Source organism: Urtica dioica, chromosome 2, assembly GCF_054948205.1.
Source record: "Urtica dioica subsp. dioica isolate 48M chromosome 2, U.dioica_male_clone48M_v1_H2, whole genome shotgun sequence".
In the NCBI taxonomy this organism is placed as follows: Eukaryota; Viridiplantae; Streptophyta; class Magnoliopsida; order Rosales; family Urticaceae; genus Urtica; species Urtica dioica.
In genome coordinates, this window is record NC_142757.1 from 55,672,222 (window position 1) to 55,693,137 (window position 20,916).

The window sequence follows — 20,916 nt, forward strand, 5'->3', positions numbered from 1 at the left end:
CGCATTTTATTTACGCTTATTTACAAGCGTATATTTACAAAAATACCCATAAATAAGTTCAAAAATTTCTTGATTTTATGAGTATTTTTTGTAAATATACACTTGTAAGTAAGCGTAAATAAAACAAGCCTCACCACTTCGGCTTCGGACTCCTTGAGACCCACGCTCTCGTGGCCGCCTTTGATCGAAGCCCCACAAGACATGCTCAACACCACGTTCATGGCCGTTAGGAACGCCATGTCCATCTCCGAGCCCACTTGTCTGTATATCTCTTTTATCGATTTTTGAACTTCCTCTTGCTTGGAAATTTCTCGGGATAAATATGACATGGTGCTTTTATTTTCAAATAGTATTGCATATATGTATATATAAATTAATTTTTACACAACGTTTTGATTTGAAATTCAAGTTAATTTTTTATTATTGTATTTATTAATATTAAATATTTGATTTGTTTTCACTTTTCTACGCCATACTAATCACTTGTAGCTAAAAAGCATAATTTACTAGAAGAATACAACCAAATTCGGCAACAACCCATGCAATATTTGATAGTACATCAACGCAAAAACGACAACCTTTTCTAGAGCTCATAAACGACAACATTAAACAAAGAAACAAAAATTCTTATTTATATCATTATAGAGACCTCATGAACATAATCAGAGGAGTTTATTGATATGTATTGATACGTTACAATGACAACATGTGATGTCAATTTATTGGACGTTCTAATGAACTAATAAAGTCTTTAAACATAGACCTATATGTTTAGGCGTAAAGGTGGTCGATTCGTTCGGGAATCGCGGTATTAGCCGAAACGTCTCTTTGATCACTGCATCGATGTATGTGAGTTTCGACAAGTGAGACTCTTCGACAACGCCGTTAAGCCCGACCACTTGTGTAAGCTCTTCTTTCATAAATTTCAGCCATTGGCTGATATATAATACACGTACAAGTCTATACACGTCAGCTTATTTATTACAAATTATTTATATTATTTCTTTCTTTTTTCCATTTAAATTTTTTAGACGGTATTGGATCATTTCGTTTGCAATACTACAATACAATCACCTTTAACCGTTAATTAGAAGGAAACGTGCACTTTGATTTATTCCCAAAAACTGAAATGTTTATATAGAACTTTAAATTTGTTATGCTACAGTTTAGTTAGTCGTATATTTAGTTATCCAACAACTTTGAACGACGTTTGTTAAAAGATCTCTGAGAATCAAAGCACTGATTTTTGTATATGGACGTCTTTTAATTTATAGTACTGCTACATTCACTACAACAAACAGTGGCAACAGCCACAAATTTTATTCTCGGGAATAGCCACGACAAGTCGTGGCTAAATAGCCGCGACATTAGATGAAACAGCCACGACTTGTCGTGGCTGTTTCTATTTTCATCTATTCAGTAGAGCGGGATTATTCTCGCGCTCATTATTTGAGATTATAGATTAGCCACGACAATTTTAGTGGCTAAATAATCAACTGCCACGACAACAGCCACGACAAGTCGTGGCTGTTACTAGTTTCAAATTTTCATTGGAGCGGGCTTGATTCTCGCGCTCAATTTTTGAGATTTTTTTACAGCCACGACAATAGCCACGACAAGTCGTGGCTATTAGTAGGTTTTGATTTATTTTACTCAACTTTGTCTTATATATTTTTGTTAGAAATAAGAATATACCCTCAGGAAAAAAAAAAGCTCACCCTCGAACTCTTCTTCTCCTTTATTTCTCCTCTGAAAAACAAACATCTTTTTAACTCTAAAAATCGCAGCTCACCCTTGATTGAACCCCTGTAGAAAAGCTTGGCTCCGCCATTAGACCCAACCTCACAACCAAAACGAGCACTCAGCTCCGCCGTTCCAAATAGACCCCCAAATCCAAATCCCCGACCATGACCATGACCAGACCGTGACACCCAAATCCAAATCCAAATCGAAGCCCTAGAATTTTATAGACCCGAAATCAGAAACCCTAACCCCAAATCGAAGGACTCCGCGCTCGGACCAGTCGCTCGGACCGCCGTGCTCAGACCGCCGCGCGCCGAGCTCGGACCACTCGTCGCCTCACTCGTTTCTGTTTTGATTCTTCTGTCGCCTCACTCGTCACTTGGACCGCCGCGCTCGAACCACTCGTCGCTCGGACCGCCGCGCTCGAACCACTCATCGCTCGGACGGCCGCGCTCGGATTCACGAGTACGCGATTCTTCTGATTTGATTTCTGGCGTGAAATTGACCTCTGTATTGTGACCTCGAGTACAAAAGGTAAGCTTGTTTGGCTCTGTATTGTGACCTCTTTGCATCGCCGAAATAGCTTAATTTGGTGATGTAAAAACTTTATATGTTTGAATGATAATATTCTGGAATGTTGGACTTGGTTATCTCGTGAACTTGTGATTCTCTATGGTTTTGATGTCTTCTTTATAATCAACGGAATTGGTTACAGGTTTGCTGTAAAAGATGGTGACGAGTGGCCTTCAAAATATTCCAAGGTTTTCATAGAAGTAAGAATTCTGTAGCTCTCTGAATTGTGGTCTTCCATTGTGCTATACTGCTATTACATTTCATATTACATAATGTTCAGAAGATGGTTTTGTGGGTTTGATCAGATTTGGGTATTTTTATTGTGCGCAGAGTTATTTGGCGAAATACTAAGAGAACAGTAGAGAGATGAGGCGAACTTGAGGTTGAACCAAGCGGAGAAGGTAAGAGAAATAATGTTACATACCACGGTTATTTTCAATTGGATGATTAAAATGAAGTTTTGTGTGACTGATATGTATATGTGTGTGTATGAATCTGTGTGATGGTGTTTTGTTTGTGAATGTGTGTGCGTGACTGGAATGACTTGCTGATTAGGAAATAGGAAAAAGTATTTTGATATAAGTTGATTGCACACCTTTTGTTTTCGGTTTTATAAAACTCAAGTTACTTTTCTCTTTAATTTCTCTTGTTCTGTTTAATATGTCTTACGTGTATTTGATGAAATTGAATGCCAAATATTCATGATTTTGCATCTGTGATTAGCGAATAAAGACTGCATAATCTATGTCTCAAAATTGTAATTCATGTTGATGCTATCATTCACTTGCTGATTAGGAAATAGGAAAAAGAATTTGCATAAAACTCTGGATTGTAGCAAATAAATAGTGTCTGTGAACTTGTATGACTTAACCTTAGTATTACAAGAGGAGATTATGAACTTAAACTTGTTAAAATTTTATAGCGAGTTGTATGTTTAACTTATGAACTCACAAATTAAAATTTTTAAAAACTTAAACTTGTTAGAATTCTTAGGATTTAAACTTGGAACAAATTGAAAATGTGTTTAGTCTTTGAAAGAACTGAAAATTGTTAGAATTATTAGGATTAAAACATGTTACAAATTGAAATTGTGTTTAGTAATTGTATAAATTGAAAATTGTTATAATTTTTAATATTTAAACTTGTATAGGAAAATTGTTTATCACTCTTAACAGGTTTCATGACAAGTCTCTTGATAGCATTGTAACATGTATGTATCTGTAGGAAGGTCCATATTTGTATGCGAATTGTTGATCACTCTTAACAGGTTTCATTACAAGTCTCTTGTTACCATAAATATATAGGAAGGTCCATAGTTGTCTGCAAATTGTTGTTCACTCTTAACAGGTTTCATGACAAGTCTCTTCAAACCACTATGATGTACATGTGTAAATATAGGAAGATATGGATACCGACGCCGAAGAGGTGGTAGAGGAAGAAAAAGAAGAAGCCGATGATAGCAATGAAGTCAAGGAGACTATCGACACTGAAGAGGCCACGGAGGAGAAGAAAGACGAGAAGCCTTCGGGGCGGACAATCACCGCCGAAATGGTGGACGCGTGGGCCGAATCGGTGCGAGCGGAGGCGAGGCTGTCTTCGGTGCGGTGTCTCATGAGAGGGTTTCGGATGGCGTGCCACTACGGAGACGACAGCGGGGACGACCCGGCGAGCAAGTTCGGGACGATGTCGAGCAGTATGTTATATTTTGGTTTAGTAGCGTTGCGAGCGTTATTTTATTTTAGTATTGTATTTTAGTTTATTAGTATGAGATATTTTATAAGTATAATCATGAATTCATCACATGAATGAAATATATTATTTTGGTTAATAAGATTTTATTTGTGTAATTATTTTACATTTGAAACATTTAAAAATTGGCGGGAAAAATTACTCAAAAAAAGGGCGAGAAAAAATGGTGAGAAATGGCTGGAAAACATGACGGGAAAAAATTTGGCGGGAATAATTGGAGGGGAAAAGGTTTCCCGGCAAAATTATGTGGTCGAAATCAGCCGCGACAACAGCCACGACTAGTCGCGGCTGTTTTGTCGCGGCTGATTTTAGCCACGACAAGTCGTGGCTGTTGGTCAACAGCAACGGAGCAACAGCCACGACTTTTGTCGTGGCTGTTGTCGCGGCTGAAGTACCAACAGCCACGACTTTGATAGAAACAGCCACGACTTTTGTCGCGGCTGTTGCCAGTTTTTGTTGTAGTGATTACAGAATGCTAATTAACTATTACGATGATCTATAACAAAATTTGGTTTTAAGTTGAAATTTTCCAAAACACTTAAAAGAGCACATGTGCTGAAATAACTAAAATTCTTAACTAAATATGTGGTGTTGTGAGAAATTATCAATCAAAAATCATTTTATTTGTATTATATCATTCGGATTAATTAAAAACACAAGAAGTTGAACGAAAAAACGACAATAGTGAATGAAAAACGACAATAGGGAAAGGCAATAGTGATGTGATTCTGATCGTCTTCACGCGTAGAGCTTGGCGTTAGAAAGTCTCGGAGTAGGAACGGCGATCAGGGTGTCGCGTTTCTTAACCACAATCCCGAACTTATCGCTCATATCGAGCTTAGAACCTTCTGGCACTTTCCAATCAAACATGTGCAAAAAAGAAGCCAAAATGTGAATCACCAGCGTCTCGGCCAAAGGAATCCCGGGGCAGATTCTCCTACCCGCCCCGAAAGGAAAATAGACATATTTGCTGTTGGAAGGGTTGAAACTATGCACGTTCGCTCCGTCCTCGGACAAAAACCTCTCGGGCCTGAACTCGAGCGGGTTTTCCCAGATCTTCGGGTCTCTCTGGATAGCCCAGACGTTGATGAACGTCCTTGCCCCTCGAGGGACGTCGTAGCCGGCGATTTTGGTGGACTCGCTCGGGAATCGAGGCAAGAGGAACGGAACCACGGGATGTAGCCGAAGCGACTCTTTGATGACCGCGTTCAAGTACGTGAGCTTCGACAAGTGGCGCTCTTCCACGGCGTTGTCCAAACCGACCACTCGCGTTAGTTCTTCGCACGCTTTCTTCATCACCTCCGGAGAGTTGAGAAGCTCTGCCATCAACCATTCGGTCGTTGTCGCAGTCGTGTCCGTCGCACCCAACACCGCGTCCTATATATATACACGAAGATTTGTTAGTGACATCGCATATAACGATACATATACGAGGTCATTCGTGACGCGACTTTAGAGATTTTAGATGGAGCTACTACGGAAAAATTAAAAAAAAAAAAACCTTAAGAGGACTAGTATGCAAAGAACATGCACTTTGTGACGAAGTTAGAAATTTGGAGAGACAAATTTTTAAGCCAAAAAATTGACAAAATTTTAGAGTTAGGAGTTAAATTTTTCAAAATTTCAGGGAGAGCATTTAGTTGAGATAGTTAAATTCGGTCGAACACCAAGGTCTTAATCGAAAAAACCGAAGGAAATATGCAAGATAATCGTCAATTTTGTTTCGAGATGAATCGGACTCTATGATACTTAACAAGAAAAAAATCTTAGAAGAAGAAGAAGAAATGTAAGAAAAAATTAGGGTTTGCGAGTACGAACGGTGATCAAGGCTTGGAGTTCTATGTCGCTGATGGTAATCGAGCTGTCCTCTCCTTGTTCATTGAGCTCCAAAAGATACTGAAGAAAGTCCTTTCTCATCGTATCATCGCCGCCTTTTTCCTTCATCTTCATCTTGTCCTTCCTCGCCTGAATCGCCGACCTAAACATGTCCTCGAAAATGCCGTTCACCTTCCGAGTGTCCCTTGCGATCCCTTGCAGGTCGAACCGCGCGAGCGACGGAAACACGTCCGACACGTTCGGCTTCGCCAAAAGCCTCATCAGCTCCGCCGCCGAGTTCTTGAAGTCCGCGGCGTCGATCACCGCGTTTTCGCCGCTGATCGATTCTCCGCAAGACATGCTTAGCACCGCGTTGATGGCCGTTAGAAACGTTATGCTTCCCATGTCCACCGCTTCTCCGGCGTGTCGGTATATTTTTTTTATTGACTTCCTTACCTCTTCATGCCTGAAGTGTTCATATCAGTTGTAACATATCATAATAATTCAAAATATTTCAGTTTATTTATTTAGTCATTACATTGGTACTTTTGTATGCTAAAGAAAATGAAGAGAAAAGGAATTAGAACTCACACTTTATGAAATATATTTTAGACTTGATTAAATATATTTTTCAATATAACAACACTAGACTTATTTACTAATTTATAATATAAAATAATAATAAAAAATAAAAAAGATACAGATGTATTAGATTGGAATAGAATTATGATCATTTTTCATATAACGTAAATAAAATACAAGAAGAACAAGGATTGTTATCGACCAATGACTACTACATATCTGCAGTGCAATTTGACAACAATATAAGAGGTACCGTATACATACATAATCAACAATTAAAAATACAGTGAAAAAATAATAATTATGCATATTTTATAAAACTTATTTTTAAAAGTTATATATAGAGAGAGAGAGAGATTAGTAGTTACCTGAGATTGAAGAGACGGTCGAGGACGGAAGTGTTGAGCACCTCTCTGACGAAGATCTTCCTGAGCTTCTTCCACGTGGGTCCGTACGGCGCGAACGCCACGTCACTCCCTCCGTACGACGAGATTGTTCCGGCGACGGTGGTGTCGCGGTTGGCGAAGAGCGTGTCCTGATCCCGAAGCACCTCTCTGGCGATCTCCGGCGAAGTGATGACAACGCACAGCTTGTTCCCCAGCCAGAACTTCACTATCGGCCCGAACCGCTCCGCGAGGCCCATGAATTCCCGGTGCAGGTCCGGACCCAGGAACGGCAAGTACCCGATCACCGGAAGCCCCCGCGGGCCCGGCGGAAGCTTGTGGGCCCGCCTCTTCGCCGCCAAAAATATGGCGGCGGCGACGGCGATGACGAGGACGATGACGTCGGCGTTTTCCACCCACGTTGTGTTGAGCGACATGTTCGTTTGTGTATAGTGTTAGAGACAAGTGAGTGAGTGGGTAAAGGATTTTTTTTTCTTTTTTTATTTATAGACGATATGGTCAAAAGTTTTTGCTTGTCTAGAGAGTCCACATGGAGTTAATTGGGTCTTTGACTTGCCAATTAATAGGAGATATGGTCAAACAAAAAAAAAGAGTGTCATTTTCTATGTGTATTAATTACAGGTCCGGAATGGATTTTTGCATGGGTTACAAGTGTAGTACTAGATGAGCTTTGACAATTGGGTTACGAGTCTTTTCGATGTGATCCTCAGTTCACCAATAAAACTTTAACACGTGTACACTCTTTCTCCAAGGACTGTTGATCTTTGCCGGAGAAACTCTTCTTTGTGATAGTCGGAGTCTCCAGCGCTGACGGAGGAGAAGGAAACTCTGGGTGGGTGGGGAAACAACAAAGAGTGAAAGTTTTCCGCTAAATATATTATTAAATGCTGTAAAAATATAAGATAACTCCTAAATTTCATTCGGGTATGTAAAATACATTTCTGTTTTTTTTTTTTTTTTTTTAAATTAACCTTCAAATAAATGTGGATTGCCAATCAAGGAAACGAAATCTTGTTTTTTACCCTTTTAATTTTTACAGAGGCTTTTGAGTTAGAATACAAGCCATTTTTTTTATTGTATCAATTAATACTACATATTTGATTTATTTTCATATTTGTACGTTATACTGCTCATTTACAGGTAAAAAAACACAATTTTCTAAAAGAACACAATAAAATTCTTTAACAACCCATGCAACGCATAGTTAAACTACTAGCTTTTCTAGAGCTCATAAGCGACAATAATAAACAAAAGAAAATAATTCTTATTTATATAACGATACAGACCTCGAGAACATAATCAGAGGCGTTTATTACACAGGAATACAGTACTATGATATGCATTCATACGTTACAAAGCGATACGAGAAATCAATTTATTTTATAGTTCTAATGAACTAATAAAGTTTTTTTTATATATAGATTAAAACAACACGGACATGTATATGTTTACGTGTAAAGTTTGGGATCGGAGAGTCTAGGAGTGGGAATTGCGATTAGGGTGTCACGTTTCTTAAGCACAATCCCAAACTCATCGGCCAAATCGAGCTTAGAACCCTCGGGAAGTTTCCAATCAAACATGTGCAAGAAAGAAGCCAAAACGTGAATCACAAGTCTCTCCGCGAGAGGCAATCCCGCGCAGATTCTCCGTCCGGATCCAAACGGAATATACTTGAAGTTGTTGCCGGAGTTGAAATGAACGTCGACACCGTCGCCGGACAAAAACCTCTCGGGCCTGAACTCGAGAGGGTTTTCCCAGTTCTTGGGGTCTCTCTGGATAGCCCAAACGTTGATGAAGATCTTGGTGCCTCGAGGGACGTTGAAGCCGGAAATCGTGGTGGATTCGCTGGGGGATCGCGGTATTAGAAGAGGCGCTGGTGGGTGAAGACGAAACGTCTCTTTGATCACTGCGTCGATGTATGTGAGTTTCGACAAGTGAGACTCTTCGACGAAGCCGTTAAGCCCAACCACTTGTGTAAGTTCTTCGTACACTTTTCTCATTGTCTTTGGACAGTTCAGAAGCTCCGCCATTAACCATTCGACCGTTGTTGATGTCGTGTCTGTCGCTGCCAAAACCGTGTCCTACACATGTATATATTAGTAAGATTAGGGGTTCTCTTGCATGCTTTGCATGTGAATATCCAAATCCTTTTTTTCGCCATGTTATGTCTCATATTCTAACTAAATTACGAAATTAATAATAATTATGGTGTAACACACTTAAAATATATGAGAGACAACAAATTAAACTTACGGCCCACAAATCACGTGCTCAAAAAAAATGTATAGATATATATTCATATCAAAACTCAATTTTTTCTATATAGTCAGCTTTTGGTAAATTTTAAGTAAATAGTCACGAAATTTTATTAACAAAGTTAAAGCGACATTGATTATTGTAAATATTGATTAATAATTGTAAATAACCATGAGACTCCAAGCAGGGGCGGAACTAATAATTACAATCGAGGGTGACCAAAAATTAATAAAATGTATAAAATATCTTATATTTACTTAAAATTTACAAAGATTGACTGTTTAGTAAATCTTCATATTTGGGTGGCTTAAGTACTCAATTAATGAGCTCAATATATTAGAATTCATAACGATCATTTTAAATTTTATTCGATAAATAACAAAATATACTATTAGACAAATAAAATAAAATAAAAAATGAAAAAATAACATTTTATTACATGGTAAAATTAGGTTCTCTCTTATACATTGGATGTGAATCCAAATCCTTTATCTTCTTATCATGTCTCATTAGCTCTTTATGAATCTCTAATTAAATTATGACATGTGATTGTTTGTAAATAATTTTTTTTTAAATAAAGTTAAAAACCTCGATGACGATGATGTGTCATAAAATAATTAGAGAGACAAGTAACATAATACTCGAATACTTGGCATGTATACGTACGTAGATAATGGCTTTGAGTTCTTGGTCAGAGATTGGAGCGGAACCTTCATCTTGTTGCCGACTAAATTCCAACAAGCACTGCAAAAAATCCTTCCTCGTATCCTTACTCGATTCCATACACTCCTTCCTGTTTTTTATAATAGAGTCAATCATATCCTCAAAGACCCGGTTCGCCTTCCTCGTGTCCCTCTCGATCCCTTGAAGATCGAACCTCGCTATAGCCGGGAATATGTCAGACACGTTGGGCTTTCCCATGAGCCTCATGATCTCGGCTGCGGACTCCTTGAGACCCGCACTTTCGCGCCCATCTTTTATCGAAGCCCCGCAAGACATGCTCAACACGGCGTTCATGGCCGTCATGAACGCCATGTTTCCCATGTCCACCTCCTCACCCACTCGCTCGTATATGTCTTTTATCGATTTTTTAACCTCTTCTTGCCTGTAATTTTATCCCGATAATAATTTGGAGAAATGACTTGAATCAATATACCTTGTTGAATATCATTGATAAACATGACATGGTACGTTTTTAGATTATCACATAAACTTAATTGGGAGGGCTAGACATGTAATCTATTAAATTCACCTATATTAATATTGTAATTCAACTATTTAACAATTAAGAAAATAATTGAGCTAAGAAAATATAGCTCAGTTAAGAAACTTATGTAGTATAAATTAGCTCTCTTAGACTTCTTTTTTTCTTTTGCATATTAGCCCTCTCTAATTCACATTTTCGGCTTCGTCCCTGTATATCTCCATATATGCGGGCATAATAAAATTTTATTTTCAAATAGTATTATATATATATATATATTCTATATGTACCTAAGATTGGAGAGATTATCGAGGATTGAGTTGTTGAGCATCTCTCGGACGAAGATCTTCCTAAGCTTCTTCCAAACCGGGCCGTAGGGTGAGAATGCGATGTCGTTCGCGTCATACGACAAAATTTTTGCAGCGACGGTAAGGTCACGATTGGCGAACACTATATCTTGATCTCTAAGCACCTCTTTCACTATCTCTGGGGACGTTATAACGATGCATAACTTGTTTCCGAGCCAAAACTTGAATATTGGGCCATAACGCTCTGACATGCTCGCAAACTCTCGGTGTAGGTCGGGCCCCAAAAACGGGAGGTACCCCACCAGAGGGAGCCCAAGCGGGCCCGGAGGGAGCCTGTTGGAGCGCTTCTTGATGGCCCACAAGAGGGCGAGGACGACGAGTCCGAGGCTGAGGAAGTCAGCTTGGTTGAGAATGTAATTAGGGATAGACCACATTGTAATAGTTTTGCTTTTCATCATTTGTTTTCAAAAGTATGTAATATTGGACTGTATTTATAGGAGAATTGTACTACATTTGGTATGGTTTAAAGTCCGTGTTACATTTGATAATTTGATGAGTTGGACATAAGATGGATCAAAATCTAGGACTATTCAAATTTAGATCTGCATTACTTAACTTGAGGATGACTTTGTGACATCAATCAAAATCTAATACTATTCAAATGTATACTACTGATAGGTGCGTTTATTACGCGTAAAACTCCTATTTCCCAGACTAAAAACTAACGAGTCCTCAAGTGTTTTTGATAGCTTTTGTATGTTTGTGAGTGATTTTCAGGTTTAAAAGGTCAATTGGGTCTTGAGGAGGTTATTAGCGCATCATGTGACGATTCCGAACAATTTCAAGGAGATTTATACACATTTGGACAACTTGGAGCGAAACAAGGAACGACGTCCTCTTCGGCAGGATTTTGGGATTTTTAAATGATGATTCTGGATTATCCACTTCCAGAATTGGATAGAGCTCCCTCGTAGCTTTCCAACGCATGTTTATTTGCAGAAATCGGACATCGGAGCTAGGAGTTACGACCGTTTAAAAAACGGTGTGCAGCGAACAGGGAAGCGCGCGGCGCGCGGACGAAAATTTCGCCGTTTTCGCCTCCAGAGTCGTACGCGCGGACCGCGCGAAGCCGAAAAAATGGTCTGCGCGCCGCGCAGACAAAAGGGCGCGCCGCGCGGTCCAAAAATCAGCTTTTTCCAATGTTGCGTTTCTGAGCGAATTTTGGCCATTGGATCAAAATGAAAGGTCCAGATGGCTCCGAAAATAACCCCATTCAGCCTTAAAAACACAAATGCTAGGGTTTGAAGATCATCTCTCATCTTTGAGAGAGAGTAAGTTTCTTTTCTCTTCATGTCTTCTTAGAGTTTCTTGGTTTTGCTTTGGAGAAGAAGGAGGTCGGAGTGCCATCTCGCCGGAATTCGTCCAGCCACCACCACCATAGTTTTATCCTCTTCCTCTATCTCTTGAACTCCATTTATTTATGAAGATTATGTTGGTTTCATTGTTCTTGATTTATGTTTGCTTTGTTCTTTGTATCACCATGAACTAAGCCTCCATAGGGCTATGGTGTAGCGAGTTCTTGACGGTTATGGATTCCTAAATAGATTGATGTTATTGTTGTTGTTCTTGTCATGTTGCTTAGTTCAATTCCATGTTTAATGCCTTGTATGAGATTAGCTACCTTATGCATGATATGTGTTCGATCTAATGCTTGAGAAAGATTAGGTTGTTGTGCTTTTGTTTTGGATTACTAAAATACATTCCTAGGCTAGAGATAGCTAGGCTGTTTTAGACTCGTGTGTGTACTCTTGTTGTGAATGCTTGCCGTGCTTTTTAGGAGTTGAGATCGAGAGATAAAACTCCGGCATTGAGTTTAGGTTGCTAGATGCTCGAGAGAGATTTAGTGATACGATTAGCGTGAGTACGAGTAGTAATATATGAACAACAATAATCGTGCGTAATTTCCGTGAATCCGAACCGTAGATTAAACTCGTGAAACCATAGTCCTCCGTCTTCATAATTGTAAAACCGTTCTTTAGTTTTGTTGTTTATTTTATTTACTTGCTAGATAGTTTTGTGACAAACCTTCTATCATTATTTTTGGGTTCTCATTCAAACTTGTGAATCTTGAATCTTCAATTTAGCTAGTCCTCGTGGGATCGACTCGTTCTTACGATTTATTACTATTGCGACCACGTGCACTTGCGTGTGCGAGAAAATTCGCAACAACTACAATGATAAAAACAATTAAATTTGAATGGCAGAGATTAGATAATGAAATTAAATAAAGATTTTTTTTTACAAAATAGAAATACATTCCACACAAAAAAAAAACATTGATTAGTCAAGATTATATATATATATATATATATATATATATATATATATATATAATTGAGAAACTAAACCACCAAATTCTAGAAAATTGTTGTAAATAACCTATTTTTTTTGTAAATTTTAAATAAATAATTATTATGGTAATGTGGTATAATTTGGACGTTTTATCATTTCATTTATACCTTTCGAGAAATGGACACCATGTCCCCAAGCCTTAACAAACATCTATGTTTATTTCTGATAATGTTATTCTTTCACTTGTCATTTTTATTTGTCCTTTAAAATAGTGTATACGCGGCGCTCAAAAAAACGTCGTAAATAGCAATTTACCGAATATATATATATATATAAAGTTGTGAAATCCAATTTTCATCTTACTTACCAAATAACCTCCCCAATATTAACAGAAGTGTCTCGCAAGATTTTGAGCAAAAACAAGTGTCAATTAAGTAGTTGGAATAGGTGTTTTGCGTTATTTGAGGCTGAAATTTTGGCTCTTGGAAAGAACAACGAGTTTCATTGGTATATAAAGTCATTAAAACTGATTATAATGTCTTCTCTTTTTTTTTTCCCATCCCAAAACTCTTTGAAAGTTCGGTGTTTGCGTAAGAAATGTAGTATCCCAATTTAAGATAAGTTTTTGAGTGGTACGGATATTTGTCAATAGGGTAATTGTGTGGCTCATGATATTGCCTAATTTACGCGGTGGTTTTCACATTAAACTTTGAGATAGAGAAGTTTTGGAGATACCCGGTGGTTTACTAGTGGTGCAGGTTATATATATATATATATATATATATATATATATATATATATATATATATATATATATATATATATATATATAACTTTTTCTCTATAAGGAAATAGAGAACATGTATAATATAAAAAAACGGTCGTCTTCAGATAAGAATGCAGATTTTATTGGAGGAGGAAATCTCCTAGCTAAATAATTTTATTGTCAATTAAAACACAAATTTGACAGCTAAAATGTTGAAAGATGGACGAAAAATTAGATACATTAGACAATTGCAGTGTCGCTCCAAAAAATACAATGAGTTTTATTGGAATAAAATTTGGATTGAAATTGATATTTATTTTCCTAGCGGTCACGTTCTTTGAAAATTCTATGTATGTTGGGTAATCGAGACTCTAAACTTAAGGGTTAAGTAAAAAAAGTGGGATTAATTTGTAAATTTTTAAATGTCAAATAAGAGGGAAAAAAAATAAATTTGGATAAAAAAAATGTATAAAAAATTTGAGGGTGGGCTTAAGCCCCTGGTGAGTCTTAAGAGAATTTTATGGGGAATTTGCTTCCACTTGGAGTAAAAAAAAAAAAAAAAAAAAAAAAAAAAAAAAAAAAAAGAGGTTTTGACTTTTTCAAAGTAAGATAAGAGAGATAAAATAATTAACATGCCGTAGTCGGCAAGTCTAACAACAATAACACATGCACGTAATAAGTTATAATAAATCACAATTGCAATGGATGATAAATTATAGATTTCCCGATACGTTTCGCTTACATCAATAAGAAATCATTTTTATTTGTATTATATCATTCGGATTAATTAAAACATATATATCTTCCGCTTTTTGTGATAATGTTCGGATAATTAGCATCTAGGAAATCGTAGAGAGTAGTAGATCCGCTTTGTTTGCTCTCTTGCGAAAATGTCCACATAATTTTTTAACGAACAAACACATAAATTTTTTTTTATAGGTTTGGCTTATCAAGAAGATTATAAAGTCAAAGCTCTTGTGAATCACTGGTGAACATTTTTAGATATCTCTCAAGACCAATTTGAGAACTCGGTCTTCCTCTCTATCTAGCGCCGATCAACTATATATACTCATCAATTACCTTATCTAGCGCCGATCGATACGATGCTATTTACATGTGATCATATATAGGGATATATGTGTAAGTTTTGAACAATAAACACATGCCTGCCTATACTCCGGCATTTCTCCGGCCGACGTGGACGGCCAGGGGCGGCGCCCCAATCCCGACTCCGGCGATTACGGGTTCAGCGCCTTAATCATATCTGTAATAACAAATGTGTGTAATTACCTACCTGTGTATGTATAATGTATAATAATAACAACAAATATTAGTCCTGCTATATGGTTTTTAATATATATATATATATATATCGCTGCAAATATGGTTTTTAATATATGGTAGGCTGTCGAAGATAATGTACGAACTGTATTGCATGTCGTTTTTCTCAATATTAGTCGTTTACACATGTAATGTCGTTTTCATGTAAGTCGTTTCTGTTGAATGTCATTTTCTCTTTATTAGTCGTTTATACATGAAATGTCGTTTTCCCGTAACTCGTGGTTTTTGTGATTTGTCGTTTATGTTGAATGTCGTTTATTTATGGAATGTCGTTTTCACGTAAGTTGTCATTTTCGGATTTGTCGTTTGTATTGAATGTGTTTTCTCATTATAAGTCGTTTATTTATGGAATGTCGTTTTTATGTATTTTAGATTTGTCGTTTGTATTGAATGTGTGTTCTCATTATAAGTCGTTTATTTATGGAATGTCGTTTTTATGTATTTTAGATTTGTCGTTTATATTGAATGTCGTTTTTCTCATTATAAGCTGGCAGACGCTGATTACTTTTTTTTTTTAATCTAATTAACAATGTATGAATAGAGTTTGTATCAATTATTTTTCATTCAACCTAGAAGCTCTGTAGCTAAGCTTTGACGTAGTAGATAGACCGTCCAAGTAAATATAAGAGCACATGCACATTGTGTATCATAATTTTTCATGATTTTTTTTCATATACTCTATAAATTCGGTGCTTTTATTTGTTTTTAACAGCTGCAAAGCCAAAAAATTAGCCACTGAAACCTCTCTCTCCCTTAACAATAATTATAATATTAATAACAAGCACAAACTTGTTGATCAATATCCTGAGCGGTTTCAATACACGAATAAAGTAGTGAAATCCGAGTGAGACACATAACAAGTGACACAACACAAGAAACAAGACACAGAAAGAAAAAAGGAAAAAAAAATTACATATTGTTAAAGTAAGTAACAATTACCAAGAAAGGCCACTTGTTAGAAAGGGCTCACATAAAGTCTTGAAGTTCCTTGTTTTCACTAAATACGTGTCACTCTCTTGTTTTGCATGGTTTCTTAAAAATACAAAAACCTCTTCCACACACCACTTTCCCTTATATCTATCACTTCCTTATATCATATATTCCTGTCTTGTAAATCGAACACACTAATTAATTCCCTTCATCCCTCTCCCACCCAATTTCTTTTTTTTTTTCTTTTTTTTTTGGGGATCCATCCATCATCAATAAATGGAATATAATCAGGTACGGTGGGTGTTTCTGCTGCTTACGGTGTTGATCATCGGAGCGAGATCGGAGGGATGGGAATCAACGATCCGGATGCCGACCGATGTAGATGATCCGACGGCGGAGGATGGCACTCGATGGGCGGTTCTTGTCGCCGGCTCCAAGGGCTTTGGGAATTACAGGCACCAAGTACGCACGCCACGCCTTTATCATCATTAGTAATTAATTAACATTATTATTAATTATAATTATATATAATTAATAGGCTGATGTGTGCCACGCGTACCAATTGCTGAGGAAAGGAGGGTTGAAAGAAGAGAACATAGTTGTGTTCATGTATGATGACATAGCCATGCATCGCATGAACCCAAGGCCTGGCATCATCATCAACCATCCCAATGGCCATGATGTTTATTCCGGTGTCCCTAAGGTAATATATTTCTTTTGTTTTTTTTTTTAATTTATTATTATTGCAATATATATATAAATATCGTATGTATATACGTGTATGCATGCATGGTATAATTCATCCACGTGCACTGGCTCTCCGCCAGCTACGACCCCCAAATGCCAACTTTTGAAAATTATACTTTATATATTAAATTTTATATTTGTAGTCCAAAACTCCAAATCATATTTAATGGCTATTTAATAACTTTACTCCCCTAATTTTGTTTTCTACAAACTTTGGCCCCCTGACTGGAATTCGTGGCTCCATCATTGTCCACGTGTATTCTCCATATAAAATCATTATGATTTACTATCTGGATTAGATAATTACTTTTGTTGTTTCGTTAAATTGAATATATGTCCGTGATTAAGTGAACAGCAATAATTCAGTAGAGATAGATGGATCATGGATGGATGATGGATCATTACATTTGACAAATTTCGTTTCTTTATAAAGTTGAGTCTGAGGTTTTTAATTATTATTCAAAACCTCTTAATAAAGTTGAGTCTGAGGTTTTTAATTATTATTCAAAACCTCTTAATAAAGTTGAGTCTGAGGTTTTTAATTATTATTCAAAACCCCCATCACTGTATGTGATGTGAGAATGAAAGTAGGTGGTAATAGTAATACTGCATCAGTTTATGTGAACCGTTCTTTTTTTAGATATTTCTTTAACAAGTAGGTGGTAATAGATATTTTTTTTAGATATATACCTTAACTCTTAGCTATTAAAAATGGGAATAAAGTAAATTGAAATAGAGCTAAAGGAAGGCTTTCGACCGTTGGTTTTAAAATAAATGGTTTTCACACGAGAAAACGACACTTGAAATCCAAAAAAATAAATAAAAGGTCGATGGATTTGGACACGGTTGCCCCTATTTTCTTAGCGGTAGGCTTTTATGCATCAGAAAAATATTAGTAAAGGATATAAAAGTCTTATCATACTAATAGAGACAAAACAATACCATGTTTTCAAAAACTCAACATCCAAATCAAAGTAACAATTTGAACAAACGCTAATAATTTCTCTACTAAAATCTTAACGAAATAGAAGTGCCTAATCCGCTCTCGCTGTACGTATGAGTATGGGTCTCGGATGAATTTGGAAACATGGTATGTTCCTAATAACTAACAATTTGAATGTGTTTATCTTTGGATTAAATTGGCAATCGAATTTGTTGAATCGATCGTATTATATTATAAATTGATCAGGATTACACGGGTGAGCATGTGACGGCAAAGAACCTATACGCCGTACTCCTCGGGGATAAAAATTCCGTGAAAGGCGGAAGCGGAAAGGTCATCAACAGCAAACCCAACGATCGAATCTTCTTATACTACTCGGACCACGGCGGCCCCGGAGTTCTTGGTAAGAAGCCAATCAAAACTAACTATATATATACATTCATAAATTATCTTATACCATTAATGTCTTAAAGCCGATACAACGTTATTTTATATGTGATCCTAGGGATGCCAAATATGCCATATGTGTATGCTATGGACTTGATTGAAGTTTTAAAGAACAAACACGCTTCGCGGAGTTACAAAGAGATGGTACTAAATAAAAAAAAAAATTTAATATGAAATTATTGTATGGAGCTAATAATTTTAAATTATATGTTGATGTATATGGGATAGGTGTTGTATATAGAGGCGTGTGAGAGCGGGAGTATTTTCGAAGGAATAATGCCGAAGGATCTCAACATTTATGTGACGACGGCGTCGAATGCTCAAGAGAACAGTTGGGGGACTTATTGCCCCGGCTCCGACCCGGCCCCGCCCGCCGAGTACGATACTTGCTTGGGCGACTTGTACAGCGTCGCTTGGATGGAAGATAGGTATGTAATCAAATTACTATTTAGCCCTTCTTAGTTTATTTATTATTCTAGCTACTATTTCTTATTTCAGTATTTATGTATTACATTTAGAACATTGATCGCTATAAATACTCTTATATATGCTTAAGAAACGTACTCAAAATGTTACGTAAGACGAGTTTTTTTTTGTCCCCCTCAAAATTTCTTTCCGGCTCCGCCTTTGCACATATATATATATACTCTGAAATCTACTTGTATATCGAGTTTTTGCGACTCGATTAGGCTTGTCGTGTCGGGTAACTAGAGAACAACTAAAGAAGTTTATATGTTTTAGGTTTTGTCACTTTTTCTTTGCCATTCGTTTCGCCTGCCTGAATTCGCTCTCAAATCGTAACCAATTTTCAGACGTAGCAAAATTGTTAATTTCTCCGACAAACTTTTTCATGTTTTAATTAGTACTTAAATAGTCGTCGATTTCTAATAACATGCTTGTGGTTTTGGTGTTGCAGCGAGACACACAATCTGAAAAGAGAATCATTGAAGCAACAGTACGAGACAGTAATGATCTCGACATACGGCTATAATATTATCATGAATCTATTAGTCTATTATATATCTGCTCCTTACTAATCAAGGATTAACATGTGTAAATATATATTTAAATAGGTTAAGAAGCGGACGGGTCAGTTGAACGAGTTCACGACGGGTTCGCATGTGATGGAATATGGGAACAAGAACATCACATCGGAGAAGGTGTATTTGTACCAAGGCTTCGACCCCGAAACTCTCAACTTTCCTCTCAACCGTGTTCATGCTCCGATGGGAGTCGTTAACCAGAGAGACGCCGATCTTCACTACTTGTGGCAATTGGTTAGAACTTCCCTTCATTTTTTTTTTTAAATTGATGGTGATAATCAAATTATAAAACACAAGACCACGAACATTTACTTTTAAAAGTCGAAACCAAAAAAATAAAAAAGAGTGCGGAGGAGAGAAATTTTACTATTGCTAAATTAGATTACAATCACTGTTTACAGATTACATTTTTGGTTTTTTTTTTTTTTGTTACATTCAATTTGTTTTCTGAAAATAACCAATATTATTTTTTTTTTTCTAGTTTGTAGTTTTGTATTATAACTTAGATTTGGTCATGACGTTTACAGTTTTGGTTTAGTCTAAGCATAGTCTTTGTTATGTCATGTTTTTGGTTAGTGTAGTTTTTATTTGCCGTTACATATTGTTCACAGCCTATATGAAGGCTGGTTTGGTTAGTGTAGTTTTTATTTTACCTATCGATTTGTACATCAAACCAGCTTAAACTACATGCTTAGACTAACCAAAAACGACATAACAAAGACTATGCTTAGACTAAACTTTAACTAAAACTGTAAACGACATGACCAAATCCAAGTTCTAATATTTTGTAATTTAAGTTTTGTCACAAAATTAAAAGTCTACTATTACATTATAGTCACGTATTCCATTAAAAAAAAAGAAAATTTACTCTTTTGTAAATTCACCATTTTTTTTTTTTTTACCCAAAAAATGAAAAAATATATCTTCCACTATTGGCCTCCTTAAATTTTGTGCTCCGCCATATAGTTTTGACATGCATATATAATATGATATGTATACGTACAGTACAAAAGGTCGGATCCGGATAAGAAGACGCAAGTGCTGAGCGAGATAAAGGAGATCACGAGGCACCGGGCCCACCTGGACGCCGCCGTGGACATGGTCGGAAACATCCTCTTCGGGCGGTCGTCGGCCCTGAAGGCGGCGAGGCCGGAGGGCGAGCCCTTGGTTGACAGCTGGCGGTGCCTTAAGAAAGCAGTTCGGTCGTTCGAGGCTCGCTGCGGACCGCTCACACAGTACGGCATGAAACACATGCGTGCCTTCGCCAACATCTGCAACTCCGGCGTTGCTCCGGCCACCGTGGACGGTGCTTTCTCCGCCGCCTGCTCCGGCCAGTGGCGTCGCCCGAATTCCGACTTCGCCGCTGGCGGCTTCAGTGCCTGAATCGTATTCGCAATAACAAATATGTGTAATTACTTATGTTTGGGCTAGAAATGATCAATGTGTGCTTGTTAATTACCTGGCTGTGTAGGTATAAAAATAATAATAACAAATCTTAGTCCTGTAATATGGTTTTCAATATATGGTAGCCTATCAAAGTAAATGTACGAACACTAATAATGCCATACAAAATAGTCAACCAAATACTAATACCGGTGAGGGCACGAGAATGTCGGGCTTTTATATGTCTCTTCTATTTTTTTTTCCTCTTAAAAATGTTTCGCATTTCCCAAAAAAATTTAAAACCAATGTGAAATGGGGCATTGATGCTTA

General features: G+C 37.1%; 3 protein-coding genes and 1 long non-coding RNA gene across 4 annotated transcripts; 2 read left to right on the forward strand and 2 right to left on the reverse strand.

Moving 5' to 3' along the window:
* The first annotated feature begins 2,060 nt into the window (after positions 1-2,060).
* Positions 2,061-4,165, forward strand: LOC149405908 (uncharacterized). Its single transcript, XR_016295441.1, has 4 exons — positions 2,061-2,277; positions 2,459-2,516; positions 2,647-2,717; positions 3,715-4,165. It is a non-coding gene; the product is annotated as an uncharacterized LOC149405908 (long non-coding RNA).
* A 512-nt stretch (positions 4,166-4,677) lies between these two features.
* LOC149405909 (cytochrome P450 93A3-like) lies at positions 4,678-7,282 on the reverse strand. The gene is made up of 3 exons (XM_089607901.1): positions 6,831-7,282; positions 5,884-6,346; positions 4,678-5,442 (listed from the first exon to the last, which is right to left on the reverse strand). The coding sequence occupies exons 1-3, from the start codon at positions 7,280-7,282 to the stop codon at positions 4,804-4,806; spliced, it is 1,554 nt and encodes a 517-aa protein (XP_089464027.1). The 3' UTR covers positions 4,678-4,803.
* An 830-nt stretch (positions 7,283-8,112) lies between these two features.
* LOC149405910 (3,9-dihydroxypterocarpan 6A-monooxygenase-like) lies at positions 8,113-11,084 on the reverse strand. Its single transcript, XM_089605709.1, has 3 exons — positions 10,617-11,084; positions 9,789-10,227; positions 8,113-8,947 (listed from the first exon to the last, which is right to left on the reverse strand). The coding sequence occupies exons 1-3, from the start codon at positions 11,066-11,068 to the stop codon at positions 8,315-8,317; spliced, it is 1,524 nt and encodes a 507-aa protein (XP_089461835.1). The 5' UTR covers positions 11,069-11,084; the 3' UTR covers positions 8,113-8,314.
* A 5,122-nt stretch (positions 11,085-16,206) lies between these two features.
* BETA-VPE (beta vacuolar processing enzyme) lies at positions 16,207-20,710 on the forward strand. The gene is made up of 8 exons (XM_089630687.1): positions 16,207-16,485; positions 16,562-16,726; positions 17,960-18,116; positions 18,219-18,304; positions 18,389-18,588; positions 19,077-19,125; positions 19,234-19,437; positions 20,209-20,710. Exons 1-8 carry the CDS (start codon positions 16,300-16,302, stop codon positions 20,584-20,586), a joined length of 1,425 nt encoding a protein of 474 aa, XP_089486813.1. The 5' UTR covers positions 16,207-16,299; the 3' UTR covers positions 20,587-20,710.
* The last annotated feature ends 206 nt before the right edge of the window (positions 20,711-20,916 follow it).